This window comes from Triturus cristatus, chromosome 11 (assembly GCF_964204655.1).
Source record: "Triturus cristatus chromosome 11, aTriCri1.1, whole genome shotgun sequence".
NCBI lineage: Eukaryota > Metazoa > Chordata > Amphibia > Caudata > Salamandridae > Triturus > Triturus cristatus.
Genome location: NC_140594.1, coordinates 175,017,690 through 175,033,000, shown reverse-complemented (window position 1 = coordinate 175,033,000; position 15,311 = coordinate 175,017,690). Strand labels below are relative to the sequence as shown.

Below are 15,311 nucleotides of genomic sequence, written 5' to 3'. Positions count from 1 at the left end.
TTCCAAGAAGTCGATATGCTATTATGCCCCCTACTTGTCCACAGACTTTGCACTGATAAGTTGTGCCAAAGAGCTCCCCAGCCAACTAGGGAAGCATCTACAACTACTGCCTGAATTGGAGTGCTTTGAAAAAAAGGACTCCCTATATTAGAGAGGTACACATTAAACTGCACCTCTGCTGGTGCTTTTTTTTAAACTTGATGTGTGGTTTGGCAAAGCAGGCCTTTGAGTTGGGTAATTTGTCACATTATTTAGGTCTGTATTACTATTATGGTGTCCATTCAAAATGGTGGCAGCCAGGTCACATATCTAAAACAGAATGAATACATTACATTTAATCAGAACGGTGCATTTCCACGTCCTGTACATTTTACAGCCTACCACATGCCACTTTATGATTATCATGATTTTGAATATTATTATGCCTGCAGCACTATGCATCAGAGACAGAAAATGATGCTAAACCTTAGTGAGTTTAATAGCTATCTTTCCCCAGGGGTAACGTTCTTTCGTTAGGCCATTCCAGAATAGTCTTTCATAGTATTTATATTTTTATTAAATGTATCTACCCCTATTACCTACTTTATCTCCTTCTCCATCAAAGTCATGAAATTATATGTGACCCTAGATCCAAGTTGTAAACTTTCTTTTTTCCAACTCCCCTGATCTCTCCCCGGTCCTCTCATATTGACAAGTTACGTTTACCTTTGTTCATGACATCAAACATACACATCTATGACGTTGTTCTTCCTGAATGTGGTTCCACTCATGTTACAAACCGCCTTCAACCATGGATTCAGTCTTTACTACCTTGTTATGTTATAATCGTAACTGTGATTAACACAAATAAATTGTTCGATAGCTTTGTTTTATTCTTGTAATTTTCCCTTTGGATTTGATTGGGTATTTGTGACTAGCTTTTGAATAACTCAAGTCTATTAAAACCAAAATAAAACAGTTACGAAAATAGAATTCATTACATACATGGTTGCATAAACTGCAAGTAGCAGGTGATTCCGTGCAAAAATGTACAGACTGAGGTTAGGTTTCAGTAGCAGGATCGAGGTCTGGAATGTCCATCTTGACTGCTCGAAAGTTCTTGTCAGGTGGTAAGGTAAGCAACAATGTTGATGGTTCTCTGTGCGTTCTATGGGATGAAGTCTACCTGAAGTGGCTTTTCTTGTTGACAATTTTTTGCTGTTGCGGTTCAGTCAGACGATCAGGTTTTATTAACTTGCTGAAGATGAGGTAGTTGGTTTTGGTGTCACACAGCGGCGTGAAGATGTTCCACTGCTCTGTGTTCTGTGCTCCCAGGATGCTGCACCTGTGTTTTAGCATGGTTCTTTGTAAGATGTTTCATGACAAGGACCAGTGCTATGACTGAGATTGCAGTTTGCTCTTTACAGCAACAACAGGGGCGCCAGTTATTGTGGGATCATTTGGCCGCTGATGTGAGCCTCGGGTTGAAGTAGCACTACTACGCTGCTGCAACTTGTTGGATACTTGGGGATACAATGACCACTTTCCTGATTGCAATGTTCAGCTCAGAGAAATTCAATCTTTTCATTTTCCTGTCTCACTGGCAGCATATTGCACACATTGGAGGGTACTTCCCTTGTCTTTTGCCCTGATGAAGATCCAGTCGTTACATTACTCTAATAATTTTGCTTGTTTGGTCAAAACGTTGAGGATACATGTAGTTGGACTGTGTATGCATAATTTGTAACACATACTTCAGTTAAGTATGTCTTTATACCCTGGTCTCTTTTTCAATGCATTATAATGCAAAGTTGTCTAATGATGTGAGTTGACAACAATATATCACTTCGGTCACGCCTCACATGCACTGCACCATTTTTCATTCTATGACCACTATAAATGTATATGAATACTTATAAAGAAGCCATCAATTGTTCGATCTGGGCTATAAGGTGTTGTGTTGTGTTATGATTTATCATCTCGCGAGGACGGACAGCAACCTCCAAAAAGACATTGAATGTGATACCAAAATATGCCTGTAAGAACCACAGTTGCTTATACCGACGATTGCCTAAGTGTCCACATTTTCAAAACAGAGGTTGACCCAACCTCAACCTCACTTTGCCTAGGGGCGGCAAAAATCCTTCCATGTCCATGGCTTGGTTGGGTGAGAGGTCCGGCTGAGCACATTCCCTTTTCCAAAACTATAAACCTGAGCGGCACATGGGCTAACGGGTGGGCATGTGACACATATATGACGTCATGTGTTATCCCCATATCTTTTAATTTATCAGTTTAATTTTATTTTTTTAATTTAGAATTTTATTTATATGAGGACTCAAGAAAATATGAGTAGAGTACTGTAGTTCATTACAATCGCGTGTCACGGAGACAGTGCTTTATCTATTTACAGGCAGGACATTGCAAGTCCAAATATGTACAGAGCGGGGGAGAAAGAAAGGGGCCACTGTGTCCGTCATGATACAATATTTACTTTACACGAATGGATAGAAGAAATCAAACGGTAACTTGGCATCAATGGATGGCTGCGCTTTGTAACCAGGCTGTGCAGGTGCCGCGATATCAACAAATGTAACCAGGCTCGAGATCTGGTAAATATTTCCTTCCTGCAATGAGAACAGAAGGATTTACACAGTTGGTTATTGTTTGTACTATGCACAGTTTGTGCAGAGCTTATACATCAATGATTATTTCAACAACAAGTTGCCATAGATGCAGAGGCAGTTTAACACTGGGAGTCTTGAGACTAAAGGGATTCTGTTTGGGGGCATATCAAATAATTATTTTGTGAAAAGTTAACACTAAAATCCAAATGTGCAATAAACTCAGCCAATAATGGCAATTTACAGAAAAGTATTGTTGTGCAAATAATTATTGCAATGATATATCTATCTATATATATCATTGTTATAATTGGATGAGATATATATAAAAGAAAAAGATAGAGGTAAAAGAAGAGAAAAAAATGAATGTAACATTGAATATAGCTTTTGCACACTATCATGTATCTGCATTTGTATTTTTAAATGAATAACAACAACCGTAGATACATATCCTTTGTATCAGCAAACAATGTTCAAACATGTGGCATTGACCAATCCAGGATATTCTATATTATGTTAACAGAATTAATGCAGTTATATAAATAGGATATATTGAGATGCAATGGGCAAATATTCATCCTTATGAAACATCCTGGTTTCAAATAAAATGTTATACATTGGTCAAGTTTATTTATGAATTTTATCGGATTTTAATATATCTGATTTACTGATTATAAAAACTAATGCATTAAGGCAGAAATAACAGTTACCATCAAATTGTGGTTTTATATATATTATTTATTACAAATGGAGAGATATTTATATATATATATATCTATTTATTTATCTATTGGAACGAAATATCCATATGATGAACATTGCAAATATGGATGACATCGGTTGTTGTGAAAATGAACATTAACAATATGCATGATTACGATTTTTTCTATGTCTATGTATCACATGATGCATCACATGATGCATCACATGACTGGGGAGGTGGTATTAGAAAAATATAAAAAGCAAAAGTGGACTAAACTTTCCGTATGTGAACAAGAGCACGGAGGTGCTCGAAACGCGTCATAACGGCTTGATAAATAAACAACCTACTTTGCCACGCATTTTGGAGTCCGGGTCTCTCTCATCGCCGCAAGTGGAAGTTGGGAGATCGAATATATATATATAAATATATAAATATATATATATATATATATATATATATATATATATATATATAATAGCCAAAATCCTGGAGCGATCCTTGATGGGATCCAAAAGCAGGTATGGACCACAACGTGGAAGTTAAATTCTTTTTATTTGGTTTGCAGATTAAAGTGCATAGTACATGAGAGTATCATGCAAGTGCTCAGCCTGACACGTTTCGACTGCCCCACGGCAGTCTTGATCACATGACGCGCAGGACCAATCAGTGAATATATATGTAAGGTGGCTAATCAGAAAACCGCTTACAAAATTGCCAAAACAGTTTACGATTGAACATAAACATAGGACTGTGATTTGAAAACGCATACAAATACTTTCACAAGCAATTTCACATTTGTCAATCATTACATAATGAATATAATATTCCACAATGATAGGCATGAAAGTCTGAATGTCAAATATATATGTATATATATATGTGTGTATATATCCATACGCCAGGTTGTCCCCAAAGAAGCGCTTCACACGGAGAGGTATTAACACAAACCACCACAGGCAGCAATGACTCCAGCAGGCAGCAGGCTCCTCGATCAGCCATACGCGTTTCGAGCCGCTTGTGTGCTCTTGTTCACTGGCAATAACTGACGGTAGTCGGGGTATTGAAGAACATTGCTTTTATTTCAAGTAAGAGTCCCGCCCACCATGGGCGTCATGCAGCAAGGCCTTATGGTAAAGCTAGTTTTCAATCATGCTGCTCGGACTACGGCGTTCATTAACCAAGTGGACTCCGATACTGCAGTCAGTATAAAAGTGCAAATCCCGGTTGGGTGAGTCACGTGCCACCATTGCTGATAGCCACACCAATATTTTCCTGTGGCTAAGGCCCCCTCCGTCCCAAGGAGTGTCCATGATTCCAGGCACTCAGGGCCCGCCTGAAGGCAGTGGAGCGCTTCGCGGCCGGACCAGCCGCTATAAATCCATACGCCAGGTTGTCCCCAAAGAAGCGCTTCACACGGAGAGGTATAAACACAAACCACCAAAGGCAGCAATGACTCCAGCAGGCAGCAGGCTCCTCGATCAGCCATACGCGTTTCGAGCCGCTTGTGTGCTCTTGTTCACTGGCAATAACTGACGGTAGTCAGGGTATTGAAGAACATTGCTTTTATTTCAAGTAAGAGTCCCGCCCACCATGGGCGTCATGCAGCAAGGCCTTATGGTAAAGCTAGTTTTCAATCATGCTGCTCGGACTACGGCGTTCATTAACCAAGTGGACTCCGATACTACAGTCAGTATAAAAGTGCAAATCCCGGTTGGGTGAGTCACGTGCCACCATTGCTGATAGCCACACCAATATTTTCCTGTGGCTAAGGCCCCCTCCATCCCAAGGAGTGTCCATGATTCCAGGCACTCAGGGCCCGCCTGAAGGCAGTGGAGCGCTTCGCGGCCGGACCAGCCTCTATAAATCCATACGCCAGGTTGTCCCCAAAGAAGCGCTTCACACGGAGAGGTATAAACACAAACCACCACAGGCAGCAATGACTCCAGCAGGCAGCAGGCTCCTCGATCAGCCATACGCGTTTCGAGCCGCTTGTGTGCTCTTGTTCACTGGCAATAACTGACGGTAGTCGGGGTATTGAAGAACATTGCTTTTATTTCAAGTAAGAGTCCCGCCCACCATGGGCGTCATGCAGCAAGGCCTTATGGTAAAGCTAGTTTTCAATCATGCTGCTCGGACTACGGCGTTCATTAACCAAGTGGACTCCGATACTGCAGTCAGTATAAAAGTGCAAATCCCGGTTGGGTGAGTCACGTGCCACCATTGCTGATAGCCACACCAATATTTTCCTGTGGCTAAGGCCCCCTCCGTCCCAAGGAGTGTCCATGATTCCAGGCACTCAGGGCCCGCCTGAAGGCAGTGGAGCGCTTTGCGGCCGGACCAGCCGCTATAAATCCATACGCCAGGTTGTCCCCAAAGAAGCGCTTCACACGGAGAGGTATAAACACAAACCACCACAGGCAGCAATGACTCCAGCAGGCAGCAGGCTCCTCGATCAGCCATACGCGTTTCGAGCCGCTTGTGTGCTCTTGTTCACTGGCAATAACTGACGGTAGTCGGGGTATTGAAGAACATTGCTTTTATTTCAAGTAAGAGTCCCGCCCACCATGGGCGTCATGCAGCAAGGCCTTATGGTAAAGCTAGTTTTCAATCATGCTGCTCGGACTACGGCGTTCATTAACCAAGTGGACTCCGATACTGCAGTCAGTATAAAAGTGCAAATCCCGGTTGGGTGAGTCACGTGCCACCATTGCTGATAGCCACACCAATATTTTCCTGTGGCTAAGGCCCCCTCCGTCCCAAGGAGTGTCCATGATTCCAGGCACTCAGGGCCCGCCTATGGTCCAGTTGAAGGCTGAGTGCCGAAACGCGTCGACCGTCCTTTTGTGCGTGTTACTGATGTTATTTTGCTGAATAAACACTTCAAGTGTTCTCTGTGGTGCCGTGCTTTCCTTCATTGCGACGAACCCCAGGACTAAGGGTGAAGCGAGAGAGAAGTTTGTTCTATATTGAGCGATGGCTGCCTGCGCTCTACGTGCACCCGGGAAGCGAAACGGAATGGCGATTTAAGCAGTCCCTGGATACCGGAAGGTGAAGTTACTCGCCGGCTGTTCTGGTCATTGATTGCTGCTCACTACTTGGTTAGCACTTGTTTGGAGACTCCGCGACAGGATCGTGCATTCACGGAGGAGCAATACGAGGACTTTGGGTGAGTGAGGTGACGGGGGAAGCGGTTGGTGGTGCCTTGGAGACTGCGGGTGCGGCTTCCGGGTCACCCTCGCCGTATACCTAGCACCTCCGGAGACCCTTTGTTTTCTTAAACTGCTCAAGTGCAGAGGAACTGTGTCATAGAACTGTTACCGACAGATCCTCGGTTCACTTTCTCCGACAATACCGGAATGTAACCTTACTTATCGTACCATTACTTTTGAAGCAGCGTACTATGACCATATTCCCGGAATTGACCAGTACGAATTACTAGTCAAGTAACAGAGACACTATCCCAGTAGCAATATTCATTGAATAATCATCGACTTACACGCACTAACAAATTGAATTATTTCTTTTTGCATCGTACTAAACTAATTCGAACCACAATACCCACAATCCACCATGGCCGAGAGAGTAAAAAATCGAGCACAGAGAGCATGTGATCTTCTTAACGATGACTCCAATCTCTCTCACAAAGCTGGCAACGGCGCATCTAGTGGAGACAAGAAAAATAGAACCGTCTCCTGCATTTTAAAGGAATTACAAGTGGCTCGCATCCAAGAAGTCAATAAATGGTGGGAGAAAACTACACTTGAAAAATACATCGAATTCAAAAGAATTCCCAGAGGCTTGAGAATTCTCATTATGCCCACCCTCAATGACCTGGACATAGATTTAATAAAACAATGGCAAACCGATACCAACGAATGCTCATTCAGACTAATGGCCACTTTGATTGCTCACGCCGATAGGAAACTAGCTTTGATTGCCACAACTATTAAAGATTTGGAGACTGAATTGAATCAAATTCCCACTGATGAGGAAATTACTAAATCAATTGAATCTATGGAAAAGAAAGTCAATAAACATGAAGATGATGTGGAAAAACGTAAAGCCAACAAATTTAACAGGGACAGACTCGACTACACTTATGGCCGAATTTACACTTTTGCCAGAAAATACGATACATTTAGAAATCGTGTAGTCATGGATAAACACAGCGGACAAGAAACTCCTGTGTCAGAAGAAAGCTCTGAATTGAGCTCAGCGGATGAGGATCAAACCACCTCTAGCCTGGATTTTTCCGGGGAAATGCGCCTCATGCAGATGACAACGCGACAAAGAGGGCGCGGCCAAGGACCATCACGGGGGAGAGGACGACCACAAACCCGAAACGGAGAACCAGGAGAGGCGGTCAGACCCAAAAGAGGAAGAGGAAGAGCAAAGTAAAATTAAAACCACAAAATCTCAACCTCATTGTGAATCTCTCCAACAAAATTCTCAATAAAGCACAAACCTCACTGCTCAACAAGGGCCTTTCTTTCTGTCCCAACAAGGACATGGATCTTGCCAACATACGCATTGACCTATACAAATTTTGCCGTAAAATTAAATTTAAAAAATATTTTGAAGAACGACCTTCTCAACCATCTTCCACACCCCCACCAAGCGAAACTATTCAATCTTTAAGTATTAAAGATATTCCAGCATTAAGAACTGCCACCTCATTACAAACAGAATCTTCTACTCAAGTTGGTGCCAGCAACCTTTCTTCCATGTCGGATCTACAATATTGTCAAGACACTGGCCTTGAAACTAACAGAGGAGGAAACAGCGGTTCTAAAAACCAATCAACTTTTTGTCCTCAACTTCCTCCTGGCAACAAAATTGATCTCTTTCAGGAAATCATGGTGGAGGAGATCAACAAAATGTCTACCAACTGCCTTATGTCATCTACTAAAAAGCTCAAATCTACAACCAAATCCAAGAACATGAGAAAGACATGGAACCTCACCTATGAAGAACACAATGCATTAAAAGAACTACGCAATGATCAAAACATCATCATCAAAGCCTCTGATAAAGGGGGTAACATCGTTATTCAAAATTGTGAGGACTATATTAAAGAAGCTGCCAGACAACTCAATAACAAGGATCATTATGAAAAATTATCCAAGAATCCTATCAGGGATTGGACAGAGGAATATCATCTGAAACTCTCCGCTTGGAAAGACAGAGAACTTATTGATCTGGAAGAATATTTGTATTTAAAAACCAATCATCCCACCACGGCAACCATTTATTTCTTACCAAAGATCCACAAGTCAATTATCAACCCACCTGGTAGACCGATTGTTAGCTCCATTGGTTCCTTATTAGAATCCACATCCCGGTTCATTGACATCTTCTTAATGAATTATGTTACAGCTCTCCCATCATACTTGAGGGACACAATGGACTTTTTGCAAAAAATTGATCAGTTTCAGTGGCACGACAACTACATCATGGCCTCCATTGATGTTGCATCACTTTACACTTCGATTCGTCATTCTGATGGCATTGCAGCAGTAAAAAAATTCCTTGACACCAGAGCAATTTGTTTTTTGGAACATTCTGAGATGTTGATTGAAATGCTAACCTACTGTTTGACACACAACGTCTTCCTGTTCAGAGGAGAAGTGTTCCTGCAAAAACAAGGGACCGCGATGGGCACTTCATTTGCCCCAACCTATGCCAATCTCCTCATGGCAACATGGGAAACTGAAGTCTTAAAAGAAGTTCGTGCAAAAAATATCAAATTTTGGTCAAGATACATTGATGACCTGTTCATCATTTGGGAAGGCGATATTGAGCTCTTTACGAACTTTCTGGTCTCTCTCAACACCAACAGTTACCAATTGACTTTTACTTTCACCACCAGCACTACTAAAATTGTGTTTCTGGATGTTGAAGTATACATACTAGATGGTAAATTCTGCACTAAAATGCATAGAAAACCCACGGCTAGCAATAGCATCCTTCATGCTAACAGCGGACACCCAGCCAAACTCAAATGGAGTATCCCCTACGGGGAGATGCTAAGAGCCAGAAGAAATTGCTCAGAAGTCTCAGATTTTAACACACAAATAGTCGAGATGAGTCAACGTTTCCTACAACGAGGCTACCCTATGGATGTAATTCTAACTGCAATCAACCGAGTCAAAAACAAAAATAGAGATGAATTACTCCAAGTAGGCCGAATCAAAGAGGACACTGCGTCCATAACTAGACTCATAATCGACTTTAACAACCAAAGTAAAGAATTCCAAAAAACCATTTCCAAACATTGGGATGTACTGCTTCTAGATGATACCCTTAAAAACATTCTCCCAGCTGGACCTAGAATTACTTACCGCAAAACTGCCTCTCTGGGAGATATTCTCACTCACAGCCATTTTGAAATCAAACCACAAACTACCACATCCTGGTTAACGACACCGGGATTCTGGAAATGTTCAAAATGTAAGGCATGTGAACAGGGCCAAAACATCACTTCTTACCAATTACAGAATGGCCACCATGTAAAGATTCTAGATCACATCACTTGCGAATCGAAATATGTAATTTACAGACTGGGATGTCCATGTCAAAAATACTATATTGGCAGCACAATTAACAAACTCAAACTTCGCATCCTACAACATCTACGTGCTATCAAGAATAAGGACTTCACATATCCCATTGCTAAACATTTCTTTGATTTTCACTCAAGTGACAGTAATTTACTCAAGTACTCAGGTATCAAAATCATCAAACAAAAAGAAAGGGGTGGAAACCGCATTCTTGAGCTAAGAAGAGCAGAGTCGAGAATGATATTACTAATGGGTACAGAAAATCCATTAGGACATAATTTGGATGCTGAACTACATGTGCACCTCTAATTCATCTTTAATTGATTAATTATGATGGACTCATCCCTGTTCTCCCTTTTATACTAATATACAAATCCCACTGTTGATCAAAACATTGCAAATCTTCGCCTGCTCTCATAACAATAATTTTATCTCTCTCTCCTCTGATTGCTGTTGTGATCTACATATGAACTTTACATTGTAACAGTTGAAACAATTATATGTTGGTAACATTTGGAATTTTTTGACAAATAATCAACTTTGACTTTACATACTTTATGTAAATTCGCTAATGATTAACAAATTTTTTTCAGTGTGTGGTCTAAAGTTGTGATCACTCACTTCATGAATTGCCAAATAGGATCTCCTTATTTAGAATTCGTCAAAATTATTTAAAATTGTCTGATTCCAATTGATTCCTCTAGAGCCTATAGGTACTTTACCTTGATTGCGATTTTTCTTAAATCCTTTAAAATTATTTCTGCTTAAATTACATTAATTTCACATTACCATCTAATTTACAGCAATCACCATGATGGATGAATTATTGTGGTTCTTTGTGATCTAAAAACTTCATTTACTTTCAAATAACATACCTTGATCAACGATGTATCTCAAGTCCAGTATGTTTTCACTTTCTATTTTCCGTTTTTTTCATGTATAAAAAAATGCTTCTATAAAAAGACACTCTGGACATTAGGACTCTATGGTCCAGTTGAAGGCTGAGTGCCGAAACGCGTCGACCGTCCTTTTGTGCGTGTTACTGATGTTATTTTGCTGAATAAACACTTCAAGTGTTCTCTGTGGTGCCGTGCTTTCCTTCATTGCGACGAACCCCAGGACTAAGGGTGAAGCGAGAGAGAAGTTTGTTCTATATATATATATATATATATATATATATATATATATATATATAATCTCAATAAAAAATAGATCCCTTTATACTGCTTTATCTCAAAGTCAGAAACAATAGGTGTAGCTAAATGGTACTCATTGTATTAGCCTCAGACGTATGAAAGTGTTAGTGGACCCACTGGATTTGAACTTGTGTGAGAGACATACACACAGATTTCCCTCCAAGCCACTGTGTGCTACAGAGAGCTAGTGGGGGTGCCAGGGTAGGAATGTTTGGGCGTAACTGGATCCGACTGAGCCATGGTGGTTGTGCAGCAGTCTGGGACACTTATCACACGGGCTGATTGGTCCTAAGCTATTGTGGGAATGGGTTCAATTGCCAATACGAAACTCATGCATGTATACAGGACCCGCGTCTGTATGGTGGCGGGTGAAATCAAGGAATGATGCAAACAATTTATGGATATTGAAGTCTTTTTGCTCCGAGGAAGTTCACATGTGGCAGACGAAACACGTTGGCCGTTTGCTGTAACGTTTGGAGTCTCGTTTTTTATATCCAGAAAGAGATATAAAGAAGTTATGGAACACATGCAGTTTGGATTGGACCCCTTAAAATGAACTTTGGTTTGTCGGTGCACCACCGTTAATGTTTTACGATACAATTTAACCATAGGGTAGCACCTTTTGAGGAGCAGGTGCCAAGGGTGGGTGCACTCATCAATGATCAGAATAGTTGAAATGTAATCATTGAGACAAGGGAGAGGTGCGGTATTTCAGAAAGGCTAGCTGCTTTGCTTTGTGTTTTTAGTACTTACATAATGGATGTCTGCTTTGTAGATTGCAAATTAAATTTGTGTACAGCATTGGTGTAACAAATAAGACCCGCTGCAACTGCAGATGACATTCCCAGACCGTACCACCTTTTGAAAATCCTTGTGTAGGTTTAATTGGGTACCCGAATTACAAAGTTTGAAATTTAAAGAGTAAATTTTGATTCATAAAAAGATATAGTCGCTCGTTTCCTTTGGGGTGGGGGAGCGGCGCGCGTGGTGCTGAGTACCTGTTTTCAATCCACCTATTGTGGAGGCATTGCCACACCAGATGTTCAGGCCTATCATGCGGCCTCGCACATGCTAGTCCTTAACGACAGGCGGTACGGAGACCGGAGGGACCCAGCATATGCAGTGGAGCGTTGGCTGATGAGGGCCATGTTGCTACACAGGGTCTTGTATTCTGGCCCGCTGTTGAATGTGCCTCCGCCGGCAACCAGGACAGTCTTCGAGGTATGGAAACGAGCGCTGCGCATGATGGGTTGGTGGGGTAAACTGACGAAGGAAACCCCTATGTGGAACAATGGTCATCTAGCACAATTGGAGCAGCTGTCTGTGTTTCGGGGCTGGGAGGCCATTGGAATAGACTCAGTGGGCACAGTTATGCATGGTGGGAACATGAAGTCTTTCCAGAAACTTGGACAGAATAAAATATGCCCCACACACAATTTTATAGATACCTACAATTGCGGCATGCCCTTTCCCCATATTTAGCTCAACAAGACGCCCTACCTGATTTCAACCCTATTGAGGCTAAGGTCTTTATGGGAGACTTGGGGGACCACAAAATAACAAAAATATATTGCACGCTCATAAATAATACCCCCACCACACTGCATAAAACACAGGAGGCCTGGCAATTTGACTTGGGACCCCTTGACGAGGATGATTGGAATATCCACACGGTACAGCGATCGCAGTCCGCTTGCGTCTGATCCAATTCAAATACCTGCATCGGGTATATTTTACTAGGTATAGGTTATGGCGGGCGGGGCTGATCACATTCCCTCGTTGCTTGTGTTGTGGGGCAGCTGAGGGTACTTTCTTTAACACAATATGGCAGCGTGCGTCCCTTTCGCGGTTTTGGAGAGGGGTGGCTGCGAGCCTCTCGGAGGACCTGGGATGGGATATTCAACTCTCGCCTCGATTGTTTATGCTTCATATTGCCGAGGGATTGGGTGGTGTAGGAAGGTGGATATCTGACTATGGTTACCCCCAACTTTTTGCCTAGTGTCTAGCTGGTTTTTCGACTTAGTTGGCCTGAGATCCTGCCATTCAGGGTCTCAGGCTGTCTGCTCTCTCTTTAAAATGGACTCCATGTACCCTAGGTACATTCCCAATTGGTAAGGATCACCTTATTGGACCCTGTACAGTGTACCCTAGGTACCCAGGGCATAGGTGTACCCTAGGCCTCCCAGGGGCTGCAGCATGTATTATGCCACCCCTGGTCTGGCCTTCCAATCAGACACAACTGGCTGATCACTCAGCTGGGGCAAGGTCGTGTAATCACCCCTTGCTTAGATATAGTATGCCTATATCTACCCTTATATATAGACACATGTGTACCTATCAGTCACTCCTATGGCAGGCCTTAACAATCCTGGAGGCAGAGTGCTTGGTAACATGTGAGATGGTGCTCTAGCATGAGCTGAGCCTGTCTGCAGCTTTCGGAACCATGTCCTTATAGCTGTTCTATGATTATAGCCTACCATATACTCTTAAAGTGCCTTATAATCTTAAATGGTTATGGTAACTATGGTTTGGCTTTATCAAAACATGTCGTGTAAGGTGTCTAACACTTTGGAATAATACCCCCATACCATTTCTGGTGATGAGGATATTATTCCTCCCTTCTAGAGGGAGAGACATGTTAAAATCCTACTTTGCTGTTTAACTCTAACCAAAGCCTCAGCATCACAAAATGGATGCTGCTGCCACAGACACAAGTCTGACCTCCTGCTGCTGGGAGTGATCCCAGCCAGGGAGGCCTGGACAATAGGGTTCCTGCTTGGGGAGGTGCTAGCACCTCCCCAGACAGCCTTTAGTGTATTGGGGCAGGGTGGGCTGAAAGGAATGAGACATGCCTGGGGCACACAAGGTGTTCCTTGCATAGTCCAGTTCAAACCGGCGCTGGGGCACTCCAGCCCCAGCTCTGGCGCGAAACTGGACAAAGGGAAGTGGGTGTAACCACCCCCTCCCAGGTCCCACCCATAAGGCGTGACCTAGCAGGTATCCCAGCCCCCCAGATTAGTATAAGAGTGGGAGTTGGGCCTCAAGACTTTAGATTATCCTGAACCTGCAAAACTGAACAGAAACTCTGGACCTTCGACATTCGACGAAAGAAGAAGACTGAAGAATCTCCCTTGTAGCCAAGGAGTGGCTACCCTGTGCAAACAGGCACCATCAAGAGACTACCCTTTGCTTTGCCCACGTTCTACGAGGAACCGACTGCAGAGCCTGACCAGAGCCTTGACTTCCAGACTTCTCCGACCCTGATCCACATCGACAGCAAAGCTGAGATCCGTGGAGGCGACGAGCGACGTGGGACCGGCTACCTGGGAAAAGTGGCTAGTAACTTAAAGCGCAGCTTCTGAGGTACCCTCGAAGTTGTGCACCGGGGATTGAGAAGCCCCAACCCCAAGCACCATCTGCACCGAAGATCAGCCCCCCACACTCCACGAGTCCTGCGTGGGGCCCTTCAGCATTTTCCTGCTTGCCGCGTCTGTCCGGTTGCTTGCCCGCTAGCTAGTGGCCTTTGTGACGACGCACCCTGAAATCTTCTGCGCTGGTTTGGCTCCTCCAGACTGGCTCCCGCTTCTCTGCAAAGAAGAAGCACCCCAGACCTTCCTGGTCTGCATCAGAAGCAAGTCCTTCGTTCTTCGTGGGTTCCGCTTGCCAAGGCTTGGTGAGTCCTAGTCCAACTTCGACGCCGCCGACAGCAAGAGCCTTCGTGGGACAGCTCGCCTCCTGGTCCTGGTCGTCCTCGACGCTTCCTGGTCCTCCTGGCTGCAGCGACAAGCTTCACCTTCACCTGCAATCTTCACGACATCGCCTGGTTCCTTCCTGGTTCCACGTGGTCACTGGCTAGTGACCTTGACTCTGTCCCTTCTGCTTGCAGGTTTCTTCTCTTCTTGATCCCAGCCTTGGGATCCACCGGACACTCTTCACTGACTGCCTGTCAGCATCTTTCTTCAGGCATCCATAGGAGTCGACGACGAAAACGACGCATCTTCACCCCTATGCACCCGCAGCCTGTGGGCTAGGTAACTTGGGTACTCCGGTGCTCATCAGGATAGTGACTATCCTAGTGTCTAGTTTTCAAGTCTCAACTTCCTAGCTACTCCGGAAGTGTCCTAAATCTACCGTTTTCTAAACTGTACTATTGCTATTGACTTTTACGCATTACGCGTGAGTGTTTCCACTCTGCACACGAATCCCGTGGGCTTCCCACTTCCTAACTAACGCTAGTGTAGTGTAGCCC

General features: G+C 43.3%; 1 protein-coding gene across 1 annotated transcript in view; it reads right to left on the bottom strand.

Moving 5' to 3' along the window:
- Positions 1–849: 849 nt before the first annotated feature.
- Positions 850–15,311, bottom strand: part of TCTN1 (tectonic family member 1) — a 282,816-nt gene continuing 268,354 nt past the window's right edge. Inside the window, exon 14 of the mRNA XM_085632918.1 lies at positions 850–2,606. Coding sequence (XP_085489044.1) covers positions 2,475–2,606 — 132 coding nt within the window. The 3' untranslated portion in view covers positions 850–2,474. The remainder of the gene's footprint in view (positions 2,607–15,311) is intronic.